General features: G+C 37.8%; 2 protein-coding genes across 3 annotated transcripts; both read left to right on the top strand.

Annotated features, from left to right (window-relative positions):
* The first annotated feature begins 578 nt into the window (after positions 1-578).
* Positions 579-5,171, top strand: actc1b (actin alpha cardiac muscle 1b). Its single transcript, XM_059555505.1, has 9 exons — positions 579-718; positions 1,926-2,073; positions 2,154-2,282; positions 2,357-2,467; positions 2,546-2,630; positions 3,577-3,738; positions 3,820-4,011; positions 4,084-4,265; positions 4,935-5,171. The coding sequence occupies exons 2-9, from the start codon at positions 1,945-1,947 to the stop codon at positions 5,076-5,078; spliced, it is 1,134 nt and encodes a 377-aa protein (XP_059411488.1). The 5' UTR covers positions 579-718; positions 1,926-1,944; the 3' UTR covers positions 5,079-5,171.
* Positions 5,172-5,876: 705 nt separating this feature from the next.
* Positions 5,877-15,513, top strand: LOC132144918 (rho GTPase-activating protein 11A-like). Of its 2 annotated transcripts, XM_059555503.1 has the most exons (12): positions 5,877-6,353; positions 6,937-7,007; positions 7,966-8,062; positions 8,145-8,401; positions 8,549-8,712; positions 9,545-9,685; positions 9,798-9,872; positions 10,259-10,432; positions 10,514-10,634; positions 11,055-11,163; positions 12,064-12,199; positions 13,278-15,513. In XM_059555503.1, exons 1-12 carry the CDS (start codon positions 6,234-6,236, stop codon positions 14,525-14,527), a joined length of 2,715 nt encoding a protein of 904 aa, XP_059411486.1. In that variant the 5' UTR covers positions 5,877-6,233; the 3' UTR covers positions 14,528-15,513. The 2 variants fall into 2 exon arrangements, with proteins under 2 accessions (XP_059411486.1, XP_059411487.1); XM_059555504.1 differs by lacking the exon at positions 9,798-9,872 and having other exon boundaries at positions 5,878-6,353.
* Positions 15,514-15,835: the final 322 nt, after the last annotated feature.

The raw sequence follows: 15,835 nt of genomic DNA, 5'->3' as shown, positions 1-15,835 counted from the left end.
ATGTTTACAACAGTGATAAAGCATGCAAAAAACAAAAACAAAAAAAACACCTAAAAAGCAAAAATATAAAAGATACATTGTGTATTTAAAAAATATATATATATATATATTACATAAAACCACTATTTATGATTTTTTAAATAAAAAATATACTTTATAAAAACAACTATAATAAAAATCTTTAAAATATATTATATGTATAAAAAGCACATTTTAATTACATTAAAAAGCACATTTACACTATATATATATATATATTTAAAGTATATTTTTTTAAGTATAACAAAAATTATTTTAAAATATAATTTATAAAAATAATATTTTAAATGACATAAAAAGAAAAATATTAAATAAAAGCAGATGAACATGATAGAAAAGGTTCATTTTTAGCATGATAAAAAATACTTTATTATATAAACAAATTACATAGAAAAAATAAAAGAACACTATTCAATGTCAAATAAATATTCAGATTTGTCATTTTATCTGGTGTTTAACTCAGGAATCTTGCTCAGGAAGCCTCTCTTAACTCTGGTGGGATCAGGTTCATGGGTGGAGAGGGTTATTTTCTGGTTTTTATTTTTTCTTGTCTGCACTTATTTGGGCTTGTGTGAACCCCAGGCTCCGCCCCGGGCCCCGAGAGCCGCTCTTATTTAAAGGGTCTCCTCACCTTGTGTCTCTGTCCCAGTGGAAGCATCAGTCTTGTGATTACAACTTGGTGAGTCCTTCGATCATCCGGAGAACCTTCTGCATCTGAAATCTCTTTAGGTCTTTAGTTTGAGCTTTTTAGTTTTTGAAAGACGTGGGAGTTAGATCTTGCTTCTGGAGAACCGTTTTAACAATTGCTCTTTTTTGGGGAGCAGATGCAATCTCAGAATAGATTTAAAGGCGTTTTTGGTGAAGCATCAGCTCAGCTTGAATGAAGCGTGACAGCTGCGAGCAGAGACTCGTCAAACCCTAAATAGGCGTCTGTCCTTCAGTTAAACCCTAGCCTTTCTTTGGCATTTAGAGGAGATATGATTTCACTAACCCTTCATGGACAGAGCCGCTGATCGCTCTAGGCTATTATTACTGAACTATTCTACTGTAAAAACCTGCGCTGCATGCAATTCATACCACATAAATATGTGATTTAGGTGAGTTTCTAACAAGAATGATTTGCACTTATTAGAAACGTCATTAAATTTAGGTTACTAAAGCGTAAAAGTGTTTGGATAAGTGTATAAATGTAAATGTGGAACTGGATCAAGTTGCATAAAGACCTAATTAAACTTAAGTAGTTAACTAGTTAAAGTTTTAGTAAATTTTGTAATATTTTTTATGTTTTATGCTTTCAGTTTAGTGTCCATTAAAGTTTTTTTTGTAATATTTTTAAATTCATTTTTTTATGCTTTCAGTTTAGTGTCAGTTAGTTTTAGTAATTTTTTTTTTACATATTTTGAATCCTTTTTTATGTTTTAATTTTTGTTGAGTTTTGTCAGTTTTATATATATATGTTATATACATAAACACATGTTTTTGTCATTTTTACAAGTTTTATTAGTTATCTTTAATTTGTTTGTATTTCTGTCTTCAATTTTAATTTTAAATGCATTTAAAGTTTAAGTAGTTTTGATGCTTTTGTCATTTTTATTAGGTTTTTTTATTTCAGTTTTTTTCCATTTTCCTTTTAGTTCAAATGTTACATTTTGCTGTGTGTTTATCAATTACTTTTTTAATGTCTATACAGTCTTTTATTAATTTCTATTTCAGTTTTAGTCATTTTGGTACTTTAAATCATATATGCATACTTTATTTTTAAAAATTCGATGTCTGTGTGGTTAATGCACTCGTCCTCAGGATGTAAACTCAGTGTGTTTATCAGTATTTCCAGTTCTTCTAAATGTGTGACTCTCTGTGTCTGTCTCTGACCGTTTCCTTCACAGACCAACCAGAAAACCAACCATGTGCGACGACGAAGAGGTTACCGCCCTTGTGTGCGACAACGGCTCTGGCTTGGTCAAGGCTGGATTTGCCGGAGATGACGCTCCCCGTGCTGTCTTCCCCTCCATCGTTGGCAGACCCCGTCACCAGGTGCGAACACATCTGCAGAACATCATAAGAGAGGAACCGCTCTGCTGGCCTGCTCTCTAACCACGCTTCTCTCTCCTCAGGGTGTGATGGTGGGTATGGGTCAGAAGGACAGCTATGTAGGTGATGAGGCTCAGAGCAAGAGAGGTATCTTGACCCTGAAGTACCCCATTGAGCACGGCATCATCACTAACTGGGACGACATGGAGAAGGTGCGCGTCTAATCTCTTCTAGTTGAATGCATGCATGTGGCGTTGTGATTGACACAGTGATGTGTGCTGTTCAGATCTGGCACCACACCTTCTACAATGAGCTGCGTGTGGCCCCAGAGGAGCACCCAACCCTGCTCACCGAGGCCCCTCTCAACCCCAAGGCCAACAGAGAGAAGATGACTCAGGTACAGAGGAAGAGTCGGAGGGTTTCTCAGAGACAGAGTCAGACTGCTTCATGACGCTTGTCTGCTTTGCTCTTGCAGATCATGTTTGAGACCTTCAACGTCCCTGCCATGTATGTGGCCATCCAGGCTGTGCTGTCCCTGTACGCCTCTGGACGTACCACTGGTGAGGGCTTTTAATAAAGAGACTAATCAGTGTTAAGAGTCAACATATATATGCACTTTTTTTTTGGATCGTGACAATTAGCTGTTAAAATATCTGGTAGAATCTCTTATATCACTCTTAAAATTTTTAAATGACGTTTGCATTGGAGTAGTTTCTTGCTTTAAGAGCTAAATTCCGTTTCAGTGTAATTCCCTCTATTGTCCTGCAGGGGCATCATATGCGGATTATTATTTATTTTTTAATTATTTACGTTTTTTCATATAAGGATTAACATATACTTTCATAGTTTTAGTAATATTTTGAATTTGTTATTTAATTTTTATCCTTATTATTATGTTATTGTATTATTGTATCGTTTTTAATAGTTTTTAATTTATATATATTTTGAATTTGTTTTTATTTTTTAACCATTATTTTAGCGAATGTTTTAGTGTTTGGTCATTTTTATTAGTTTATATATATATATATATATATATATATATATATATATAGTTATATATTGTTATTATTATTATTTATTTATTTTTTTCAGATTTAGTTATTTTTTTACTTCAAAATGAAAATGGTAAATGTTGACTTGGCAACTAGATAAGTTTACATATTTTATATCAACTATTTTTGTTATGGTTTTTCTTTTAGTTAGCAATAATAACCCAGATTCCCAGTATGATAGTTTAGTGATGTTTCCAAATCATTCATTTCAGACTAGAATAGTGTACAAAAAAAAATTCTTATTGTATTTCCTTTAGGGTTTGTTTGTATATTTATGAACTACTGGGGCTGTATGTGTTTCACTAGAGCTCTGTTGGACTATTAAAGACTGCATTTCCTTCAGAGTTCATATTTATCACCAGCGCCGTATTGTTTATGACACAGTGGCGCGTGTATAACTGTAATGCTGTGTGTGAGATCAGTGTATGAGGTCGATTCCCGGTGTGCTCCGCAGGTATCGTGCTGGACGCCGGTGACGGTGTGACCCACAATGTCCCCGTATACGAGGGTTACGCTCTGCCCCACGCCATCATGCGTCTGGATCTGGCCGGTCGCGATCTGACTGACTATCTGATGAAGATCCTGACCGAGAGAGGCTACTCCTTCGTCACCACCGGTGAGTGCGCTGCAGTCCGCGCGCGAGAACACGTGCGACAGCAGCACGAGCTAATAACGGGTTAATCTCGCCTCTCCGCAGCTGAGCGTGAGATCGTGCGCGACATCAAGGAGAAGCTCTGCTATGTGGCTCTGGACTTCGAGAACGAGATGGCCACCGCCGCCTCCTCCTCCTCCCTGGAGAAGAGCTACGAGCTGCCCGACGGTCAGGTCATCACCATCGGTAACGAGCGCTTCCGCTGCCCCGAGACCCTCTTCCAGCCTTCCTTCATCGGTGAGTCTCGCGCGAACGCGGTTTGATTGACAGGCCCTGCTCAGTGCTGATGACTGAACGCTCTGCTCTCAGGTATGGAGTCCGCTGGGATCCACGAGACCGCCTACAACAGCATCATGAAGTGCGACATCGACATTCGTAAGGATCTGTACGCCAACAACGTGTTGTCCGGTGGCACCACCATGTACCCCGGTATTGCTGACCGCATGCAGAAGGAGATCACTGCTCTGGCCCCCAGCACCATGAAGATCAAGGTGAGATGCTGCAACAATACATTAGAGATTGTGGGAGGTCATGGGTTCGATTCCCATGAATGCATGAACTGAACAAACCCACACTTTGAAATGCAATACATGCCTTTTTTTAATTCAAATTTTAATTCAATGTAGTTGCCTATATATACATTATTAATTGCACTTTTGCATAGCTAAATAAGTATTAAATATGTTTTAAATATGACTATTTATCAACGTTACATTTCTTGGTTACACGTTACTATAATTATGTTAGTTAATGCATTATTTAACAAACAGCAATACATTTGCTACTTTATACAAATCCAGCTGTTCATGTCAGATCAGTTCCATGTTTAATATTACCAGATAATACCAGATAAATAATTTAAATTGTTAAAGTGTGAAAACAATTTTCACTCAGAAAGGGCGAGTCGTTACATATTGAACTAAATGCTACATTTTGAATTTTAAAGATTGCAGTCTGAAACATAATCCAATAATCTTTGCTTTATTTACATCTTTTGAAGAAAAAAATCATATAATATTTTCATTCTTAGTTTATGTTAACCAATGGAACATGTCACTAATCTCTTTTAAAGTGCAGTGAAAGTGGTTCAGATTAAGAGAGCTGCATCTGCATCACATGTAGAGTTTCAGACACTCAGTGTTTCTCCGGTCTCTCTGTAGATCATTGCTCCTCCTGAGCGTAAGTACTCCGTCTGGATCGGTGGCTCCATCCTGGCTTCCCTGTCCACCTTCCAGCAGATGTGGATCACCAAGCAGGAGTACGACGAGGCCGGTCCTTCCATCGTCCACAGGAAGTGCTTCTAAACCAACGACGACCTCAGTCTCAGCCGTACATTTGTACCGTCTCTTTTACTGTATATACATGTAATGTTGTAATAAAAACAGATTAACAGAGAACAGTGTGTTGAGTGATCACCAGCATGCTGTTTTGCATGCCTGCATCAAGCCAAAATGCTAGATTAAATAATGCCAAAAATAAAATATAAAATAAATACCGAAGTATACAAAACAGTGGCAATGCTATGGTAGTGTGTTGGTAAAAGCATACAAAAGTACTGAATAAATATATACAACACCACTGCATTTACAATGTACTCAAGGGTTCTTCAAAGAATACCATGATACTACCACAGATTGATTTCTAAACTAAATATATATATAATGCAATTCTGAAATAAATAAATGAGATAATAAATAATATAATATAAATAAAAAATACAAGATATACAAGACCAAATTGTGTCATAAATTAAATCAGAATTACCTCTTTTATTTTTTATTTATAATTTGTTTGGCAATTCTGAAATAAATAAATGAGATAATAAATAATATAATATAAATAATAAATAAATAAAAAATACAAGATATGAGTTTGAATTGTGTCATAAATTAAGTAAGAATTACCTTTTATTTTTTATTCTGCGGTGGAAATTACAAAATGTAAACTCAGATTTCTGAGGAATTAAACGCAAGAGTTGCAAGAAAGTTTAAATGTAGCAAAATATGTTGCAAACTTTGTAGCCCGCAGGACGTGTGTCGCGCTCAAGGGGGCGTATCCAGCTCCCACGTGACTCACCAGGAGCCTATCAGCGCGCAGGGAGCGCTTGAGTGACGTAGGCAGGGCGAAATTTGAACGGCTTTTTTCGAGCTGCCGTTGTGAAGCGGACAGACAGAAACAAACACAGTGCTTATGCAACGATTTTAAGACTTTAAAAGCGGCGTTGTTTTATTATATAAGATGAGGTTTAGGCGCACCAGAGCTGGGAAGTTAAATATGAGAGGAGTTTGGTGACTGAACGGTTGTTTTTATTGAAAAGCGTCAAGTGGAACTCTGAGGGAAAATAAGCTAAAGCTAACGTTAGCCATCAGAGTTTGTGTTTTACACCCAAAGCGTTATTCCGCTTGTTTTTAAACCGAAAGCACCTTCAAGCTCACATTTAGCTGTTTTTATCCGTAATAATGAAGGTTTTGGAGCGAAATGTGGTTCGTCTTGCCGTCGTTCAGCATCTCCGGTCGGTTTATGGAATAAAAATCAAAAACTGGAATAAAAACAGAAACAAACAGACATCGTTGAACACGGTGAGTTAATAAAACATCATAAAATATTGATTTTATAATGAAAAACTTGTTTTTGTCAATCTACGGCGGTCTCAATTGTTGTCGAGCTTGTTATGTAACGTCAATAATTCCCAAAACATAAATGTACTAACCTCAGAATGCTGTCTACGCTAGATAGATTACTACTAATTATTGAAACTGTATGCAACCAGACCTGTGTTTTATTATTAATGCTCAGTATTCATTATATGAAATTATTTTTCATGTTTATCTGTCTAGAATCTGTCATAATGCGTCAACTTTTGTGTTTCCTACATAAATATAAATTATCACAGAACGGTTCATTAATATATTGTTGCAGGTTTGTGTATATGGCTGTTTATTTGCAGTAAAGTCAAAGAGGGAAAAGTGATTTAATTACAGTACAGTCAGTTTGATTCTGGTCTTCTGAGAGTAATTTGTGCCCTTGAGCCGTTTCTTCTTTAGCTCATCTGTGGAGATGACTTGAAGGGGAATGCTGTTGATTTTCGAGCACACAGAGCGTCTCTTGTTCCTGTTTTGGCTGGTCCTTCAGTAGCTGAACAGATCACTCTTGTTTCTCCAGGTGAAGGTGTTTGGGGTTGCTCTTGAAGCTCTGCCACACTGTCATGTGTTAGACTACGGAGATGTACCCTGGTGAGACCGAGTCAGATGAGTTTTTATATATGTAAAATAACCAGATGCCGCCTTGTGTGATTTCTGGTTAATTGAGACTGTGTCTAAACAGCAGCAGTGTTGTCTTGACCCTAAAGCTGTTCCTCTGGTGTGTGTGAATGGGTTTCAATTTCAGAAACACTGCTGCTGATTGACACACGTATGATTGATCCTCGAAGTGATTAAGAAAAGCTATTAAACATGAAATTAGCTAAATGTAAATGGAAAAACATCTAGTTAATCAATTTACAGTTTTATGCATTTAGCTGACGCTTTTATCCAGAGTCACTTACAGTTCATTCAGGCTATATATTTTTGTTTTTACCAGTATGTGTGTTCTCTGGGAATTGAAATCACAACCTTTTGTGCCACTAACACAATGCTCTACCACTGAGCCACAGAAGCACTAATTAAATTAACAAATTAATATTAATATTTTGCCTGATGCTATGGACACATTTACCTTAAATTGTATTATTTACATTATTTAAAATTATATTTGTTTTTGATATATTTTATATATATATCCCAGTATTTTATTTGACCTGTATTTTATTATTTAATTTCATTTTACCTATGTCCCTATTTTAATTATTATATATATTTTTAATTATAGAGCAATTATATATTATTAAATTTATTTGCCCTATATTTCCTTATATTTTAATTTTTTTATATTTATTTGCTTTATTTTATTACTATTTTGGGCATTTGCCATATATTATTTTTTATATATTATTGGCTAATTATTTCCTGGTTTTTATTATTTTCAATTTTATTTCACACTTTCTAATATTTATTTGCTCTTTATTTAGTATTTTGTGATTTTTAGAATTGATATATTTGCCAAATATTGCCCTGTATTTAATTGTTTTATATTTTATTATTATTATATATTAACCCTGCATGTGTTTGTAGTGTTAATGCGTCTCCTTCTCAGTTTTATAGCAGATGTTTGTACGAGTCTCCTGGAGCATCTGGACACCGAGGGCCTCTTCAGGAAGTCCGGTTCTGTCGTGCGGGTCAAGAGCCTCAGGGTGAGTGTTCTCCGCTTCGGTTCACCCGAGAGACTCGGACCAGTGGCGTTATTGAACAGTGACTATTGTTTCGACCCTGTAGGCCAGACTGGAGCAGGGCGAGGACTGTCTGTCCACTGCTCTCCCGCTGGACGTCGCTGGACTTCTGAAGCAGTTTTTCCGGGAGCTTCCCGAACCGGTTCTGACCTCTGACCTCCACAGTGCTTTCCTGAAGGCCCAGGAGCTGCCCACAGATGAGGAGAGGACCTCGGCCACGGTCCTGCTGTCCTGCGTGCTGCCCGACAGGAATCTAAACACACTGCGATACTTCTTCAGTTTCCTGAAGAGCGTCTCACAGCGGTACGACGACATGCAGCAATGTCTCTGTTCGTCTCGAATCTCTAGTGAAGCTAATTATCGGCTTCCCTCTGAATAGCAGAGCTGCTTCGAGGATGTGTCTGAACACATGTAAAGTGTGTGTGTGTGTGTATCGCTCTGTTATTTCAGATGTGCTGAGAATAAGATGGACAGCAGTAATCTGTCGGTCATCTTTGCTCCTAATCTCTTTCACTGTGGAGACGGCGGGGACAAGATGAGCAGCAGCACAGAGAAGAGACTCAAGCATCAGGCATCGGCTGTGCAGCGGCTCATAGATAACGCTCAACACCTCGGTGTGTGTGTGTGTGTGTGTGTTACTACATTATTAAACATTAAAGCTCATTAATATTTCAGTAATTTAACAACCCATTTCATGGTTTTCTGGGGTCGATTAATGGTCCCATGCAGGTAATCAAAGCGTTTCATTCTAACTTATTTTAAAACATGTTTTATTTTTAAAATGTAATAAATTATTCGTTTTTCATCAACCGCAGTTTGGGAAACCCTGATGTAAATTCATCATATCTTCATGATAATGTTTCTCGCTAATTTTGAACAGCTTTTTTCTTCTGTAACATCACGTTTTCTTACAAAATATGATGCATTTCGTAGCATTTCTGCTTTTGACAAGAATTGGTAAAGGGAAGAAGTCATATTCTTTAATAATCCGCAAAAACACACACACAAAGAGCCAGATTACAATGATTTGATTAATTCTCAGCCCATTTTCTCATTTATGAGTGATTCTGAAGACATTATTTTATTCCTAATCCTGACTTCCACTTATTTTTAAATTAATGATTTTCTGAATACTTCTTTTTTTGACACTTAAACTGAAACCACTGACATTTGACTGCTTTTGATATTTGGCTACATAATTTGAAAAGCCATTCTTATTTTATAAGCCTTAACTTTTTATCATCATTATTATTTTGAACACCTCCGCATCAAATCAAATTATAATTTTTTTTCTTTTTAAGATGCATGAATATGAAATGGGATTGAAGCTTCGATAAGAAACGTATGCATGTGTAGATGTGTATTTCAAGCAGCTAATACAGTGAAGCGCAGTGGGAGGAATCTCACTAAAGCTCTCGCACCTGATCGATCTGTTGTTGTCTAAAGGTGTGGTTCCTCGGTTCCTGATGGAGAAGGTTCCAGTCATGTTGGGTTGTGATGCTGGAGTGTTTTCTCCATCGTCTGTGTCTCTAGAAGAGAGTATCGCTCACTCAGAACTGAAGAAGAGCAACAGACGCAGTTTAGGAGGTAAGAACCATGACATGTCCTTGTCCAAATGACTGGTTCGAAGGAAGCTGGATACAGTTAATAATGGATTGAAGGCATACAATTAGTTGAATGGGCTTGTTTTGTATTCCAGACATGGTTAATGGAGCTCTGAATAGGTTTAAAACTAGTAGAACCCCAACAAATACCCCTCAGTCTGATGGAGCAGGTGGGTTGATGTCACTGCATGTAGATCACCATGTAATGAATACGGGCTGTCTTTAAATGGTTTAATTGAGTTTACGTTGGCTTCGTCTGCACACGCTTTCATGCATCATGTGCTTGAGTATGACACAGCATGGATAATGATTAAGAAGCTTTCCTCTCCTTCTGTTTAAATGATTTCTGCACGTTCTCGTCACACAAAGCTTTGTTTGTCATTCTCAAACTTTTGCTTTGAAATGGCTTTTCTGTTTAGAAATCAGCTTTGTTGCCTTTTGTGTCGTATCTGTAGGAAGAACATTTAGATTACCAGATAACAGTGGAATAACGACCATTTCTTCACCAGTATGGAACAAAGTGAAGTCTTTGAATAATAACTCTCGTTCTTCTCAGTTTTCTCCATAGCCACTCCTGTCATCATGACTCCGAACTCCAAGCGTAAGCTTCCTGTCGAGCCGACACACACTTACGGATTCTCAAGCAAGAAACGCAGGTCCATCAAGAAGAACCTGGGCCTGGAGCTGTTCCCAAACGCTCTGTTTGGAGGAGCGTCTACACCTGGATCAGGTGAGGGTTATGTGATGTCCTGCTGTAGCTCCAGGACTCGTGTGTGTGTGTGTGTGATCATCTGTCACTGTGATCTCTCAGCACACAGCGCAGCAGGAGCTCTGGACTCGTCTCACAGCGGTTTGCTGTCTTCTGTGGGCAGAAACACTCGACTGTCCAGCAGCTCTGCCAAGAGGAAGAGCAGACGACTGAGAGTCCGCAGGTACCACACACAATCATATTCACTTCTGGATTTGTAGTGTTAGTCAGCTAACCTTTAAGGTGTGGAGAAAAAGGTACATTGTCTGACATATGAAGCAAAGCTTACACAGAAATCGCTGCAAAGTGAGGAAATCACACGACTAACTTGAACCAATTGTGAAAGGAATTTCTGATTGCATGGATTTTGGACTTTGCCATCAGAAATCTGTTGCATGTGGTTTCTATGCGTCTATAATTCATAAATTAAGGCCTTAAAAAGGTATTAATCTGGAGCTGAATGTCTTCTGTTCTGTAAGTCATGACTATTAAATGTTGCATGCTTCAAAGAATAAATATCTTCCTCAGTAACTCTTCAAATCTGCAGAATCATTTCAAAACCACTGTTTTTGTCTTTCAAACCCATTTCTCCTCTGGATTTCAGAGTTGAATCGGGGAAGGCAGGCTGTTTCTCGCCTAGAGTCGCTAAGAAAGAGCCTGTGAGGAAATCTCTGCGTCTGCGCTTCAGTTTGGGCAAATCCAGCCGAGAGTCTGTAAGTTCAGATACAACATCATCATCATCTCTGTCCACCTCCAGCAGAGACTGAACAATCAGCCGCTCGCTCTCCTATGCAACTGTGATTTGCATGTTTATAATATGCATGATGGTGTCATCTAACTTATATAATATTATATATTCATTGGTGAATAATATAACACTTTGAGAAGATGTTAACAGAATTAAGGACTTGTGTTTATTATGTTTTGTTGTTCATTATGAGTATCTTGCGCCATCTAGTGGCAGTATAATGTAGGTACATCCTGCTATTGATGATGCAGAACATCTGAGGGGAATATAGAAAAATCATTTGCATTTAGTAATCAAAATATTTAACTGCCTTGGATTGAGAGTTTAACTCCTGCATGAAAAAACGAAAGGCTGCTAACCTCAACAGCTGGGACTTCACTGATCTAGATGTTTAATATGGCGATAAACCACTTTAATGCTGCTGCAAGAAAAGTACTATTTTACACTTGTTAATTTTATGACACTAAGATAATTGATGTGATGTGTTCGTTCTAATCATTGTGAGTTGATTAATATTGCACATGCTGTCCAATGTTGTTGACTTTAGAAAAGGAAATATATATAAACCCTGATATATTTGTATAATAATAATAAACTGTTTTTAGTGCCAACAGATATTAATATTATTATTATTATAACCGTTTTTATTTTCCTAATTAAAATGTATCTTTGTGGTTTGGGGTCATTCCGTGCCATTTCTGACGTGGTCATTATTTTATGCATGTATATGTGCTCAAATAAAAAAGACGATTGACCAGAAACGCTTTTATTATCGGTATTTCTTTCTCTTTTAATTCAACACTGACGTGACTCAAACACTCACAAATCACTGTAAGATAAAAAGCAGCTGCCTCTATTTCAACAGAACGTCATTACACATTCACAACTGGGGCCGAAGAGGTCAGAGGTCATAGGTTTTCGCCTAGCGACACAAGAGAGTTCTGGGTTTCACTTCACCAAGGAGCTCAGTCCGGCTGTTTTGAACAAGAGCCCCTCGAAAGGTCAGTGTTGTTTTTGACACGCTTTTGGGATGTTATGACATTCCTCAAACGTTCCTACACGCTTGGATAGTTTTAAGCTTCGGAAACAGAGGTTTTGCCCGCAGGAATATTCCTGGTTAAATACGGTTATGCATTTGTACAATGAAAACTTCTTGAATTGTCCATTTAAAGCCAATGATATTGTGTGGTCATTAGCATATGCTGAATACATATTCTGAAGTTTACTTATTTTTAAAGTCACCATGAAATCAAAAGTAACCCGGTTTACTTTAATGGACGTTTCTGATCTAATGAATGATGATGAGACACTTTGGTCCGACTGTTTAATTTCAACATGGATAAAATCACATCCTAAACTTAACTAAAGTTCATCAGTATTACAGAAGTAGTAAATGGTTTGTAAAGCTGTTGCTTTATTTCTTCTAGACTGTCAAAAGCATGTTTTAAAAAAGAACAAATATGCACTTATTTAATCAACAATACAGTTAAAAACGGCAATATTGTGGAATATTATTATAATTTAAAGTGTAATTTATTTCTGTGATGCTCCGCTGTATTTTCAGCATCATTCCTCCAGTCTTCAGTGTCACATGATCTTCAGAAATCATGAAAATATGATGATTTACTGCTCAAGAAACATCTCTGATTATTAACAGTGTTGTGCTGCTGAAACTGATGCGTTATATTTTTCATGATTCACAGATTAATAGAAAGTTAAAAAGAAAAAAAGAACAGCATTTATTTAAAATGGCAATCTTTTGTCACTTTTGATCAATTTAATTCATCCTTAATGAATAATGATAGTATTTTCAGTCTTTTTATTTTTCTAAATCTTACTTTCACCGAAAGTTTGAATGTTATTGTAACAGTTTCCACCAAAACATTCAGCAGCACGACTGTTTTCATCATTGATATGTTTCTCGAGCAGTAAATCATCATATTAGAATGATTTCCGAAGATCATGGGACACTGAAGACTGGAATTAACACACATTCACAGAAAATATTTCACTTTTTTTTTTTTTATTGTATTTGGTTTAACTCTCAGATGATTGCTACTGTCTACGCTTGCTTCACAGGCTCCAGGTTCATCAGTATCTCTGAGGATAACCTTCTGACGCCGCAGTGTGTTTCTACAGACCACAGGAGCTCATGGAGCAGAGACCTGAGCTTCCCGAGGGATTCCTTCTGTGAGACTCCCATGGGCATCTGTGTGAAGAGCAGCTCCCGCTCCGAGCCAACCATCATCTTGAGCAAACCTGTGATTCCCAAGAGCCTCTGCTGCGCCTTTAGTGACGACAGCGCCTTGGACTCGTTCAGTGAAGAACGCTCTCACACCGGACCCACACTACTGAAGATCAATCAAGCTTTCAGTGAATCTGACAGCGACCTCCACAGCATCCTTACACAGCAGAACCACGACGAACCGCAAGACAGCCCTCGTGCAAACTGTGACGTGGCCGAAACCAAATCAGTGTCTGATTCAGATGAGAACAGATCATTAGAGATGGTTAATACACCTCTGCATATAGACAGCACTCTGTTCGACAGCGGACCGAAATGGTTTGTGAACACCAGCTCTAACGGATCTCTTTGTCTTGAAAATAAAAGCAGGGGTTTTCTAAAAGAGACCTCTGGAGACTGCAGTCAACTGGTCGACGCTTTAGACATCCAGAGCCCCGTGGCTTTCAGACTGGACACGTCCAATAGAGTTCAATCAACTCCGTATGCAACAAGATCCCAAACGAATGCCAATACGTCCCTGCCGAGTGAGCTCAAAGAGTCTTTATTAACAGATAAGACCGACAGTCCACAGGATCAAGCGGAGATGCCACAGAACCCTACTGGAGCCAATGAAGCACGCCGAATGAGAGTCGCCGACCAGATTAAACGCTTCAACATGATGACGCTGAATTCACCCCAAACCAAAGCAATCCGATCTCCTCTGAAGTTCCAGCGCACGCCGGTCCGCCAGTCGGTCAGGAGGATCAACTCTTTGATCGGAGGCCGGAAGGACACAAGGATGGTTTGGTGCTCCACCAGTCAGAGGAAGACTGTGAGTTTAGAAAGTGGTTTGCAAACATCCTCGAAACCCAAACCTCCAGTTCCTCTGGAGAAACCAGCGGTCAAAGTGCTGGAAGACGTCACCAATAAGGCCCCAAAGACCAAGTGGGACACCCTCTCAGCCAATAAGAACGCTGCAAATGAACATCCCAAATCTATCCTGCTACAAGTGTCTAAAAGCGATACCAGTCACTACAGAGGTTCACCTAAAAACCCTCTAACTCAGGGAAGACTGCTGCCAGTGATGAAACCCATTGATATATGAGTCGCCATAACTGTAAACTCTTTCGTTTGCAGATGTTTCTGAACTATTGCATTCAGGGGTCTTAATTAAGTTCGCTAAGGTGAACTTTGATCGTTTTACAGAAGTGAGATTTTTACATTATAAGGAAGTTGCTGAATTTGCTTCAGCATGTAGTTTTGGATTTCAGGATCGCTTTGGTTTGAACGTCAAACTCGAGTGTGCAAGAAGCAAACCGATCCTGTGATTTGAGATCACAATCTGAAATCTATCTGAAATATGCTCATCTGTTGCATGAGTTTCAAGTTGTTTTGCTGTAAGTGAAAAGACGAGTCCATGAGAGTGAATGAAGAGAGATGTTCATGAGTGTATTTAGAGTGAAAATGGATGTTTGTAAGTTAGATCGGGAAAGGTTGGATTTTGGAAGTGTCTTATTTACTGTTATTTATGTTTTATGCAAACACCAAAAGCCTTAAAGATGACATTCATGGTGTAACTCAAGGAAATGTAGGCAGTATTATGCGCTCATGTGATTATCCTCAAAGCTGGTGTTATTTTTCACTCATTTATGAGCATTTTGTTCTGCTTTTGTACATGAAGTTAACTAAACTGTTTAACTGATGTTTTGAAGTTCCTTTCTTCGCCACCTGGTGGCGCACTTTGCTCAGCAGGGACAAGATTCAGTATTAAAGTTCACTGGTCTTACATCAAACAGTTTTACTAGTTCTACTGCCAAAAAATGCACAGCCAAAAAGATAGCTGGGGCTAAACGTAAGCTTGACTTCAGTACAATGATATAACTCCTGGAAACCAATGCAATGGGTCAAGGGTTAAATCTCAAGTTAAAGGGTAAATGTAAACTATTCCATCAGCATAAACACATATGGTCAATATTGATAATATACCCTTCTGTCATGTGACCATCTGTAGAAGATCCAGATTTACTGATCTACAAAACAACTAGTTAAGATTAACCTCCTGTTGTGTTCAAAACTGGGTACAACATTTAACCCACAAAAATGAACCCACATTGGTTTCCAGAAAAAAAAGCATATAAAAACAGAAAACTTTTACTTTAGACTAAAAAAATACATAAAATTTGTGAGAAATTAGAAATGGGTTTATTTTCATTGTGTTTAGGGGTTAATCTGACCCACATATTTTAGTTCAAAATTAGCTTCCCTAACACATAAGATTTTTTTTTTGTCATAACTAGGCTACTTTAAATATCAGTGACAAGTATAAATATTATCTAATATTATTTATACTTGGTGTAAGTAGTATTTATTACTGTTTGTACTTTCTCTGCCTTTTTGTTATAGCTACTTCTCA

This window comes from Carassius carassius, chromosome 8, assembly GCF_963082965.1.
Source record: "Carassius carassius chromosome 8, fCarCar2.1, whole genome shotgun sequence".
Lineage (NCBI taxonomy): Eukaryota > Metazoa > Chordata > Actinopteri > Cypriniformes > Cyprinidae > Carassius > Carassius carassius.
Note: the sequence above shows the minus strand (reverse complement) of the source record. Positions and strands in the feature narration are given on the sequence as shown.

What these genes read in the sequence shown, in the direction of transcription:
- LOC132144918 (XM_059555503.1), top strand. Translation starts at nt 6,234, where the DNA reads ATGAAGGTTTTGGAGCGAAATGTGGTTCGTCTTGCCGTCGTTCAGCAT. An exon ending in CCCTCAGTCTGATGGAGCAG is followed by an intron (nt 9,873 to 10,258) that starts GTGGGTTGATGT and finishes CGTTCTTCTCAG; the next exon opens with TTTTCTCCATAGCCACTCCT. An exon ending in AGACGACTGAGAGTCCGCAG is followed by an intron (nt 10,635 to 11,054) that starts GTACCACACACA and finishes TCTGGATTTCAG; the next exon opens with AGTTGAATCGGGGAAGGCAG.
- actc1b (XM_059555505.1), top strand. Translation starts at nt 1,945, where the DNA reads ATGTGCGACGACGAAGAGGTTACCGCCCTTGTGTGCGACAACGGCTCT. An exon ending in TTGGCAGACCCCGTCACCAG is followed by an intron (nt 2,074 to 2,153) that starts GTGCGAACACAT and finishes CTCTCTCCTCAG; the next exon opens with GGTGTGATGGTGGGTATGGG. An exon ending in CCAGCACCATGAAGATCAAG is followed by an intron (nt 4,266 to 4,934) that starts GTGAGATGCTGC and finishes GTCTCTCTGTAG; the next exon opens with ATCATTGCTCCTCCTGAGCG.